The sequence below is a fragment of the Pezoporus occidentalis genome, unplaced genomic scaffold, assembly GCF_034315485.1.
Source record: "Pezoporus occidentalis ecotype Australia unplaced genomic scaffold, CSIRO_AGI_Poc_V1 ctg11, whole genome shotgun sequence".
Classification (NCBI taxonomy): Eukaryota; Metazoa; Chordata; class Aves; order Psittaciformes; family Psittacidae; genus Pezoporus; species Pezoporus occidentalis.
The window spans coordinates 902,193-914,505 of record NW_026912886.1 but is presented as its reverse complement, the minus strand read 5'-3'; the positions used below and the strand labels follow the sequence as shown (position 1 = coordinate 914,505).

Below are 12,313 nucleotides of genomic sequence, written 5' to 3'. Positions count from 1 at the left end.
TTCACCATTTTTTTAATAGACTCTAAGAAAGAAGGCAGTTAAATCCTGTCTATTCAAACTGCACAACAGGAATAAACACAGAACTTTATTTTACATAGAAAGGATCCATTTAATTTAATTTGAAAGATATCGCCTTCAACTCAAATGTACTGCTAACATTACAATATGCTGTCAAATTTTGATTATTCAAAGGAATAGTTAGGCCCCATGTGCAGTACCTAGTAATTCCTATATAGGAGATTTCTTTTTTATTTTCATTGTTAACAAGAGAAAGTCCAAGACTATGGATCGACAAGTTTATTTCTTGATCAGGTTGCTCCAGCTCCTCTGCTTGTCGTGCTTTAGAAACTAATGCAACATCATCTGTGAAAAGTAGCACTCGTTGGCGTCCATCCAGGAAGGACACCCAGTGTACTTGAGTATTTGCATTGTAAGGGAATTGGCCACATTCATCCTGTATTGGGAGGGGAAAAAAAAAAAAAAAGAAGTAGGTATATATATATATAAATATATCACAGGAGTAAATTCATGAAGTATTGAACTCCAAGAAGTTCAGCTGTGAGAAACCAAACCCATTCCCAGTCTAACTAAAATACAAACTTGCTTTCCTGTCCCTACTTTTAACCACCAATATTCTCAGTTTTCTTAACTCTGTGCCTAGTCAACAGAAAAAGCAAGCCACCTCTGAATTCAGAGTTTGGTAAAAGGGGCCAGAGGGCAGCTATTTAGAGACAGACACACAGGACTTTATTTAGTCTACTGGCCAGTTAAGTGAGAAAAAGAAAAATATCTTTCTCCATCAATACTTGCTTCTCCATTCTTTAACCAAATACTTGTGCCCAGTCTTACCCCAGATTTACTTCTGCTCCTAGGTATAGTTTCCCTCTTTCCCCCACTCATTTTCTTTCTAGATCACTGTTTTTTACCCCCACTTCATTAATTTTTCATTTTAATACTGCACCAGTCAGAAACACCAAAATAGCTCTTAGTAAGCAACTCCATGCAAGCATTCCCCATAAGAACAGAGAGTCACAAACAGCAGGGTTTTTCTCCGTCTTCAGGGAAATTCTTTAGCCAAATGTAGCACTGCTAGGCAACTGGTGAATTACTCATCCTCTTTACTACTTAGATACATCCACAGCTCAAACACTTTATCCTTCTTCTTTCATATACAAGAAAACCATGGAGAAAATGCAGTTTGCAGTTTGTGTCCTATCCTCCAATTACATTAATCTAAACATCTAAAATCTAGCTAATTGAGAATAGGTTCAGAAGTCTCTCACAGGACAAGTGAGACTCAAAGTTACTCAAGAAGCTTTCTCCCAGCTAATTTTAACCTTGTTATAGTCCTAGATTGGTTCAGCATTTACTTCTCCCCTTCTGAAAATTACCTTAAGCAGGTCATGTTCACCAAAATTTTGGGAGTAACCCCAAATCAGTTTTCTTGTTTTAGTCGGATCTGTCCATGCAAACAGGCATACTTGCTTTGGTTTCAATTCCATTTCCTCTTGTAATCCACTGCAAGTTCAAAGAAAATGAGTAAAATGACAGCATTCCTTGGTTAAGACCACTGACTGAAGTGGTGCAAGGAGATCACAGCACTCTACCCCTCCCCAGCCTTCTGGGGTGAGGCATGAAGAGCCGAGGGCACCCACTCCAAGCAAGTGAACTATGATCTCTACTCCCCCTTTATTCTCTGCAAAACTATGAGACTTCTTAAAAGTGAATAAAACTATTCTCTAAAATAACACAATAAAGAAAAGGGCTTTCTCTATTTTTCAAGGTACGATAATGGTAGAGAACTACTTGCTTCACAAAGGATGCCCCCCCGGTTAAACAACCAAAGGTGAATTGTTTCTTTCACATACCTCTGTTTGTATCTGAGAGAGTCCCATGAAGTATGGTTAACAATAAGAGCTGGAGCAGCTCCCTCATGGTAATCTGAGAAGCTTATAAGAGTAGAATGCTCAGAAACATTCACATCTACCAGCAAGCCCCCATTCTGGAGATAAAGTTAGAAAGAAAGTTCAGTATTTGTTCTAGACATAAACTGAAGATGGAACAGACTAAACTTATTTTTAAATCAGTCTTACAGTGCCCTTTTACAAATCAAACAAGGAAATGTACTCTACATTATCCAGTAACAGTAAGCTCAAATACATTGGGCACTGTCTTAAGACAGACATCGGGAACATCCACATAATATTTACTGATTTAGCCTCATTGAAAAGTTATATTCAGATTGTATCATTTTTACTTACTTTATTTGCCTAAATTCAGTACCAAGTAGAGGCAAATACACCTTTCAGTTTCTGTTACAAAACTTGACATTCTATTTAAAACCTGCAGTTTCCTGCATGCTCCTTAAAAATCTGAAGGACTACTCTAGACAAACATGTTAAAGTCTTTAAAGGTACGATAGACATAACAATAACTAATCACTGAGCAGAAAAGTTCTGTTGATTAAAACCCTCAACAAATCATTCTTGAGTATCTTCTAATGGCTTTCAAGATTCTGCTTTCTTCCAATATATTTGCAAGATATTTCCAAGATACATATAGCACAATTTTTCTCATTTGCTTATACAAAGGAGGCACCTCATGCTTTTGCTTTTGAATACTCTCTTCAGATGTCTCTATCAAATGCTTGTATAAGCAAGATAAATTGACATTTTTGTTGGTAAGATCTGGAGAAGAGGTGGAAGGGGACACACCTACTTTTGAACAAGATGATTTTACAGATTGTCCAGCTCACATCAGAGGGATTTGAGAAATTATGTTTAGCACTCTACACAGTAGTAGTAAAACCTCACTACATACAGGACTAGAAAGGATTCTCCTGTAAAGCTGAGCTATTTGCTATTACAGTCACAGAATGGTTTGGGTTGGAAGGGACCTTTAAAAAGCTCATCTAGCTCCATGAGATCAGGCTGCTCATGGCCCCATCCAGCCTGGCCTTGAACACTAAACACTTGAACACTATCGTAAAACAGTGAAGAACACCCCCCCTCTCCCCCCTGTTCTAATGAAGTGCAGTAAGCAACAGAACAGCAAATCACTGATGACATCTTGTTCCAAAAACATTTTTCTTAACTGTTTCAGCAAATGTGGAGAGCTCAACTATCCTCACAGTCACCTGTATTTCAGCTAGTTATGATAAGCACCATCTCCAAACACTTGCCTGATCATTCTACATTTATATACATGCTTCTTAATGTTAGGCTAGGGTAAATTTTGAAATTGTTAAAATTGAATCATAAATTATTTTAGCCATGAACTGTGTCTCCATGTATTAGCTTATCAAGAAATCAAAAAATACATTCTATTTTAGGATCTTTACACCAACTGAAGGCATCTAAGAAATGCCCTAAGCAAAAGAACACATTAGAGGTGGAGTATTCCATTTTTAGTTCAATAGCAATAGAGCTGTTCAGCTTCCTATAAGCTTGTCAAAACAAAATGAGTACTTCCCACAGCTATGAAAACATTAACAACATTGATTCCAACATTTTTTATGCAACAGAACTGAAGTGCACTGCACCAACAGCTTAAGGAACAAGGCTGCAATCTTGATCACCCTGGTGAGTCAAGCTTTCCTAAGTTCAATATCACAGAGCTAAAATGAAGTATTAAAACCAGACCCCAGAAAGCCAGTCTCACCAATTCTTCCAGCCTCAGCAGAGTACCATTATCCTGGGCTTTAAACAAGAATGGTCTGGATGTGCTTTCATAGCCAACTACTCGTACACAAAGTTCACCAGATGAGTTTTCAGGCCAAAATGGAAGACACTGTAAAACAAGAAACATGCACAACTTCATAGTTCATATATGTTCAATATAATAAGCCAGCAGTAAACCAAAGTCTTGTGGGACTAAACCTATTTCAAATGCATTAGTTCTTACCCCAGTACCTACTGATTAACAGCTAATCTACCTTTAGTAAATTATCTAAAATGAAAGACTTGATGAATTTACTAACAAATGCAACCTGTGCTATTTAATTTATTCTGAGATGTGATGTATCCATATCCTGCCATCAGAAGTGATAGAGCTTCTGTAAAAGAGCTGCTTTTTCCTTAAGTGACAGCTAGAGACCAGTCATTTGTCTACAATAACTTCCAAAGGAAAAAAAACCAGAAACATTACCTCTGAAGCTGAGATATAATTCCATTTATTAGTTGGAAAAGAGCCATTAGGACCAATTTCTCCAACTTCTAGTTCCAGTGAAGATTTGTTTGCTATTGTGTAGAATGGAGTGAAGGTAACTATCCTGGTAAGGTTAAAAGTACTCATCTTGATGCTAACCCCCACCTGTTGAACAAGGACAAACTGAGCAATCAACAAGCTTAAGAGAAAAGCCGGGATGAAAAACAAGAAAAGCCAACATTTCCTGTAAGTACAGACTAACATACAACACTCCTGTTCTGAACGCCTGCAACAGAAGAGCCAAACAACATGCAGTAAAATGAGCAAACTATGCAACACAGTTAACGCAGTGTCAGAGCTTTAGCTGTAGCATTTTCTAGCTGTAGCATTTTTAGGGAGAATCCAACAGGAATGCCTCTACAGTAAATCAAGATATCCTCAAATGATCATACCATGAGAGATCAGTTATAGAGTATACAGAAACACAACACCCCACATATCTGCATAATATTATAAAGCAGATCCTTTATTGTGCTTAACTGTGGAAATGCGGTCTTAAACAAGGCTGCTGAGTGAAGACCTAAACACTTGCAAATAACCTGGAATTTTGGATATGAACTCTCACATCCACTACCTGAGTTCTCCTCTGTCTAATACTATACATTTAGGGTATAAACCACATGCTTAGGAATTACACTGGAACATCTGTTGGAGAAACTACTTGTCACATCATGCAGACCTGACTGGCTGGGGCATAAAACTTATTACCGTAGATGTTAAATACCATCATGATTTAAAAGCACTGCAAGTAGTGAAACAGAGGCCTTAAGGAAAAAAAGAAGACAAGCCAAAAGAACCCCACGAGAGCTCCACAAAACAGAAAAGTATCTTACCAGATAGTCCATGTTATTAGCTGGACACCTGACACATCCATAGCTTCCTACAGTATCAAGGGAAAAGCTACTGGACCACGTGCTAGTTGAAATACATAACTGGATCTACACACAAAAAAGAACAACATGGAAAGTACTTCAATAAATTAATTTTAATTCACAAAGAAGAAGAAAGCAGCAGCCAAATAAAAGTCTACAGATTTAAATACTACCTTAAAACCCCCTTAAACCAAATGTGTGTTTCCCCCCTCAGAGCAGGATTTTACACCACCACCACCACCACCACAACCAACACCTAAAATAAGCAAACCTTATTTTTACTGAAAATATTTTTCTTTTTAAAGGAGAACAAAACAATATCTCTGTAGTCTGCTGGATGCTTCACGTGAGTGTCCTCAGCTCGATACTGGAGAACACGGGAAGTCTTGTTGATTATCCAGTAAGGACTGAACACAGACAAGATCATGCGGCTTCCAATTCTCCTTGTGTGTATGTAAATATCCACAGTCATCACTGTTGCAGAATGGGATGTGAAACACACAGAAAAAAATTCAGGCATCCCACTGCGGATTTTTAGATGCCCATTCCAGTCTTGGCCTTGATATTTCATCAACACAAGCTCCATTATTTCTCCATCAATTCTGGAATGAAAAACATCTGCAGCACTCCCTTCCATCAATTCACGAGCTTCTGCTGTCCCCTGTAGCCAAATTAAAAGAGGCAGATGAAGTTTTTAATCTATGAAATTCAGGTATTCAAAAAACAGCATTTTATTCTTTTCTTGCAGGATGCATGTTTTGGATACCTTGGTAACACACGTCCCCGTTTCCAGTCACTTTCATTAAGCCTGATCCTAAGAAAAATTAGAGATCAATTGCACTTTTTCTGCAGTACAGTAAAGACTGCTTAATTCTGGATTTCAGGAAGGCAAACTAGTTCCACTCCCTTGTCTCTGTTCTTCCCATTCTCCTCCATGATTTCCAGTGGATTTTGGCAATGAGTTCTTATTTATATACTTACAATACTGGCTACAACAGGGAATTGGACAGTTCTGCAGATGTACAGCCAAGACGTTTCACATTAAGTAACACCCAAGGCAGAAAGTTGGCAGCTGTGCCATATTGTTTGATAGCCCAGCTTTCATCAGGCAGTAGCATCTAACAACAACAGCTTTCCTAATTTTTACTGAGAAACAGTGTATTTTACTGTTTTGAATGGTAAGGGACGTGAAGACAATAAGCACATACTCATCTATGGGTACAGTGACTTCACAGAGATTTTACTCTATTTCTGGCTCCTCAGCCAAGGCACTGGCACTCTGTTATCCATTCTGTGACTCTGAGTGCTCCAGTACACAGTGAAGGTACGAAAACTGGAAACAGTGCCATTGGGATTTTGAAGAGAAGTGAAAGAAAGATATAAATAAATGCCACAGCCAGCTACAGGAGTAGGACACCACAGGAAAAAACAGGATGATAGTTCTAAATCCTCACACCTTTTCTGTTTGCTAAAATCACTCAGCTGTCTTAAAAAAAAAAACTAGATACTGGAAATACTGGAAGAGAAGGAAAAATAGTCTGTGTAGCATACCACAAAGAAATGTTCCCATTTGTGCAAGGGAGACCTTACAATAGTCCTTAGTAAAGAACCAGTACCAGAACAGAGAGAAGTTGTGTTTTGTAAAGAGAAGAAAAGCATAAGGTTTTTCTTATGCCTCAACCTGTGAAACCAAAGATATCTTGCAAACCACAAACAGGATCTCAGGAAAACGTAAAGGAGAAAGACCAATCCAGTACAGAAGTCACATTTAAGAAGCAAAACAGTACTGGCCAGGTACACACAAATTGAAAAGAACTAATCCCCAAAACTCCCAGAATCAATCCACCAGCTGACTCATTTACAATAGAAAATACAAAACCCAACATTCAGTATCTTCCACACTACATTCACCTCCACTTGTAAGTAGATATAGCCTTACTTAAAATCAAATAAAGGATTTACAAATAAAACCATGAAATAACTTACCTCAAGTAAATATCTCAAGGAGTAAGGTAACAGATTCCTCACAGTCAGTGTAGGGTGAAGGTGGATAATGTAGGCAGGATCCCACTCCTCTCCGTAAGTTGAAATGAAGTTTAGTTCATCAGGTACAGCAGTTGAGCTGATGATTAGAGGCAAGAAGTTTGTCTCGGTGGCTGGGCACTGTAACAAGCACTTTACTTCATTGCTCCTATGCAGCTCTTCCCTCCAGGCAATGTAAGTCGTGGACTCTTTAAACTGACCCTCTAACATTCCTGCTGGTCGAATGTATAAATGACACCTATGGGAAGAATCACAGAATGAGTAATAGTACACAATAGCTTTGCATTGACAACTAACTTCATTCATTTTAAGACCCTTTCAGAAAGGCTTTTGCAGCACACTCATTGCCTAGTAAAGGTAGCATTTTGGTTTTTTTTTAGCCTAGTCCAGAAGAGTTCCAAGTGCAAATGTAAGCTTCCACATGCTGTATTTGTGCAGTCTCACAAAGCTTAGCCCTCCAGAACAGAAAAAATATACCTGTATGAATGTAAAGGAACATGAAATTCCTCTTCTGGCTTGGATATGCCAATTGGCTCCAGTGACTTGGAGTCTCTAGCCAATTTATAGATCATAAATGGGATGGAGAAATGGTTCTTAATCTAGGATCAAAAAGCATAATTCTCATTACATTTCTATGGTGCAAATTTCTAAAGGCAAAAGTATGAGTAACAACAAGGAAGAAAAAACATTGGTAGATTTAAACAAACTCTGTTGGAAACAGACTTCTGTGCATCTCAGTAAGAAATACAATTCTGAAGAATGATATGCAAGTACATGAGAAAACTGCTACTTTAAAGTTAAATGAACTGAACTTAATTGTAATTGAAGACATGCTTAAAAGGTCAAGTCACATAAGTACCACATATTCCAACCTCAATGTTGAGGATATTGCAAAGCCAAAATTTTAAAGTAAAAACCAAATTTTTCATTTATCAGGAAGACACACAACAAACAGAATATAGATAAAAAAATCTTGTAATAAACAGAATCAATCTCTTCTTAATAATTTGCCTTTAGGTAACTTTTTGATCTCAAAAAAGAAAATGCATTAAGGAGGAAAAGCAAAGTTGCTCTGAGAGAGAAGCACTGATTTCAGCTTTTTGGTTTCTTTGGTTGTTTTTTTTACCTGAAGAGGAGATCGTACAGTAATAACCTTATTTCCTTCCGTAGCATCTATCTGTACAATGATTGAGTCTGAATGATTAACAAGGTTTCTGACGTTGTACAGTCGTCGACCTGGTTTGGCTATGGGAATGTTTACCCCTTCTTTATATCCGTGAAGTCCTAATCCATAAAAATATACAAAAGTCTTATGAATTAGGCAAAACACATCACATCACCATTTTCCAGTTGAACAAACTTCATCTTCTCTAAACTCGGCAACAACCAAGATCAAAGCACTTTCTGGCAAAAGTATCTTGAAATGGGATTTGAGCACTACTTCTGCACATCTGCAGTACTTCTGAATTCTGATCACATGGAATTTAAGCATATTGACTCCCCCATCCTCCCATTCTTAACATGTCAAAACACATGGTGTTCCCTAGCATAATACCTAAAGTCAAGGAGAAGACGGAGCTTTCTTGTCGGTGCAATGCAGACAACTTTCCTTGTTGGGGCACTTCAAAACCAGAGTATTCCAGTTCCATGTACTGACCAATTTCGATATCATTCATAGTTTCTTTTTCAGCTGAACCAATTATCCGTATACTTGAGCTAGGAAGCACTTTGAGAGCAACACCGAGGGCATTTTTCACTACAAAAGGTGCTGTGTCTTTAAAGGAATAGTCAAACGTGGATGCCGTCCCTTCTGAAAATGCCTGTAATTAACAAAATATATAAGGTGTCGTACACAAATAGCTGCATCAACGTATATACAAAGGCTTTTAACGACCATTCCCAGGAACCACCATTTTAAAGAAAAAAAAATAACACATATATTAATACCTATGCTTTGTATAGCAGTATTTCAGGGAAGTAAAGTTTACTTCCCAAAAATATCATTACTGTTCTGTGATTAGCAACACATGTTGATGCTACGATGAGCATTCACACTCCTCATACGGAATTTGCTTTAAGTTGTTGAGTATGAAGAGAAAAATCAGATCTGGAACACGTAAGTCCCAAGTACCTTCAACACATACATACTTCATATTCAACCACAACTTATGCTTACAAACATCTGTTTGATTACACAGAAGCCATGGAAACTGACTGCCAGTAAGCAAGTACCAACTTAGAGAAGTGTTACTCATTTAGAATGAAGAACTGAATAGCGATTACTCACATTCAGTAAAAATATCCTGCTTTAGTAACCAAAACTTTTCCCCTCCCCTTAAAAAAAGGGGGAAGAAGAGGAGCATAGGACATTCATAAGCACACACATATCACAAGAAAAATAGGAAAAAAATGTATTTAACACACTAAACATTCTATTTCTATTATTTGAAGGCAAATACCAAAATGAATACTTTTCTTAGTATTCTATTAAGGAGAAAAGATGGAAGGGAAGTAAACTTCTAACACAGAAACGTCTTTCAAAAGCTAGCATCACCTTCTTGTTACCCATAAAGGACTAATCAGAGTGAAAAAAAGCTTCCTACAGAACCACGTAATTTGACACCTTCTGCCTGCTGGGACTACCTTGGCTAAATTACTGAACACAGCAAGACAACATTTGGATATTGTTATATTCATTGTATCCTTCGAAGATATGTTAACTGCAGTTTGTGGCTCAGGAAGAACAATGAAGTCATCTCCAGGCATCAAACTCCTCTCTTGGACAGGGTTAGTCTTCATCTACAACAAAAATTGCATTAGGCAATTATGAACACATACGTTACTTTTCCTCTGTTAAAACAAAAAAAAAAAAAAAAAGAAAAAAATAGACCTACACTTGACAATTTCACCAAACAAAAGAAAAGCTACTTTCCCATGAGCATCCCTACCACCTTACACAAACAGAAATCGTACACCACTTGCTTTCCTCTCTGTACATGTGGTAACACACTACATTTTGCCCATGCATTAACTTCCTTCCGAAAAACCTTAAGATGTCTAAAGACTGATATTTGATAATGTAAAACAGCCTGGCTCTCAAAGCAACAGCAATCAAGAGGTTCATGTTGTGTCACATAAACTTTTTTAAGAAGAGCTGTCTGTTACAGCTTCTTCACAAAGTTTCAAGTCTGTTTACATACTTCCAGCTTTAAACTCCATTGCTTCTTTCCCCCTTCAATTTGTTCAATCAGCGGCTCCCACACTGCATAGGTTTCATTGTAATAATGTATCTAAAGAAAGAAACAAAATTAAATAAGACAAACAAAAATAAAGAATGGAGTTCTTTCCACTAACAGTATAAAAAAATATAGTGCTAAGAAAACAATCCATGCTCATTTCACATTTTGGAGGTCTAGTATTAACTTTTAATAGCTTCAAAAATTAATACACAAATATGTAATGTATGATACATATTGCATAAGTGACATCATTTTTGAAGAACTGAGAACCTGGCTTGCTTAAGGCAACCAGACAGCATGGTAACACCTCCAATTAACACAATCAAGTCTCTAACCTTTCCTACACTGTTTGAGAGAATGACGTTGCGATCAGAAATCTCAGCACTGCAAGTAGTTTATTGTACTATGAAACAACCATTAGTCTGAGAAACCTTTAGCCAGAACCTGGTCCACTGGAATAATTCATCTCACTCATAGCCTATACCTGCTTCTGGAAGCAGTGACTTCCCCCAGTTGTATGTGATTAGGCATACACTTTCCACAGCTTGTTATGACAGGCACATCTAGCAGCAAAAGAAGGCTACTGGTATATTCAGTATAAAATGGAGTATGAGGCACATTCCATAAACTGACAAAATACAAGATCTAGTTACTCTATTACACAGAGCAGCTGCAAATCTGGATGTATGAAATTTTAACATGCTGCCTCTGTAAAAGATTTATATCATCTTCAAATTACCATATCTTAGGGAAAAGAGTTTCAACAGCTGGCAAAACAAGTAAGGTGTGATTACAATTGAAGCTGCGATTTTGAGAATAGAGTGTAAATTCTATCTTACCGATACACACAATGCTACAGAAACAAAAGAGTGGTCAATAAGAGATAAATGGGAATAGTCAACTAAGCCAAGTTCGTTGTTCTTACAGCAAGAAGTGAACATGCAAATACAATAGATAGAAAGGGAAGACTAGGCTATCCCACAGTAGCAATTGCCATTAAAATCTGCCACTGATTGCAAAGATTCTCTAAAACCGCATTATGCATAGTCACTCTTGCCTGACTACTAAGAAACTCTGAAGAGCATTACAATTTAAACTTGCTATCAATTTAGCACATAGAAAGTGTACTGAACAGTTAGTTGAATGCTATGAAACATGCAGAAGTGTTTTAAACTGCTAACAAGTTGATTCTACATACCTCCAGTGACATATCAGCAGTGACTGCCATCATTGAGGACCAGTTTTTAATGACACCTGAAAACACAGATTCGACTAACAATAAAGGGACAGTACGATGACCCAAACCACATTCCAAGGTAATCTGAACAGATTTCACTACAATGTCAAATTTCTCCTGTTTCAAAATATGTTCACGGTCTGTAAAAGTTTCTGTTGCTTCCGTGGCTATATCAACACCAAGAAACCAAGCATTGCACTCGTCTATAGGCTTCACTTGCCACAGGTTCTCAGGAACTTCAGTCACTCCTCTAGAATCCTCCTCTGTTGGCTTGGGCTTTATGGCAGCCATAATGGTCATTACAGTGTTCAGAATTATTGGTGAGATCTTGAACAAAGAAAAAAAATCCCTTACAGCTTAAAACATTTTAAAACTGATACAAAAGATACCATCAATGGACACTGCAAATATCTCTCAGGTTCTTTATACAGGTAAGATAGGCAGCATTAAAGGCCCTTATAAAAGATGCAACTTAATCATGCAAATCATGTTAACAGCCTTAACTGTATATGTACTTTTGTGCATACTTCTGCTTACAAGTCTCTCTGAAGAGAAAAGCAGTGGTGGAGGCAGCAGTGGGAAAGGACTGTTTTATAAATTTGAAAGAAACTGGTAGCAGGAAGCCCAGTATCTGAAGATTTTAGATTAGTCCTTTTTTTGACAAGAACTTGTCAGAACAAGGAATATGTAATGATTGTTTTCTAACCCAGAGCAGC

The 12,313-nt window shown here is 37.5% G+C and overlaps 1 protein-coding gene across 4 annotated transcripts in view; it reads right to left on the bottom strand.

Annotated features, from left to right (window-relative positions):
* VPS13C (vacuolar protein sorting 13 homolog C) overlaps window positions 1-12,313 on the bottom strand; it is an 87,211-nt gene that overhangs the window by 21,059 nt on the left and 53,839 nt on the right. For all 4 annotated transcript variants that reach the window (XR_009966226.1, XM_062626321.1, XM_062626329.1 and 1 more), the window contains 14 exons: window positions 11,559-11,924; window positions 10,322-10,411; window positions 9,765-9,920; window positions 8,677-8,941; window positions 8,248-8,405; window positions 7,599-7,720; window positions 7,065-7,359; window positions 5,350-5,739; window positions 5,040-5,144; window positions 4,147-4,311; window positions 3,661-3,789; window positions 1,869-2,002; window positions 1,392-1,518; window positions 219-454 (listed from right to left, as the gene is read on the bottom strand). Coding sequence is in view for 3 of the 4 variants with exons in the window: in XM_062626321.1 (XP_062482305.1) it covers window positions 219-454; window positions 1,392-1,518; window positions 1,869-2,002; window positions 3,661-3,789; window positions 4,147-4,311; window positions 5,040-5,144; window positions 5,350-5,739; window positions 7,065-7,359; window positions 7,599-7,720; window positions 8,248-8,405; window positions 8,677-8,941; window positions 9,765-9,920; window positions 10,322-10,411; window positions 11,559-11,924 (2,738 nt within the window). In the remaining variant the exon portion in view is untranslated. The remainder of the gene's footprint in view (window positions 1-218; window positions 455-1,391; window positions 1,519-1,868; window positions 2,003-3,660; window positions 3,790-4,146; window positions 4,312-5,039; window positions 5,145-5,349; window positions 5,740-7,064; window positions 7,360-7,598; window positions 7,721-8,247; window positions 8,406-8,676; window positions 8,942-9,764; window positions 9,921-10,321; window positions 10,412-11,558; window positions 11,925-12,313) is intronic.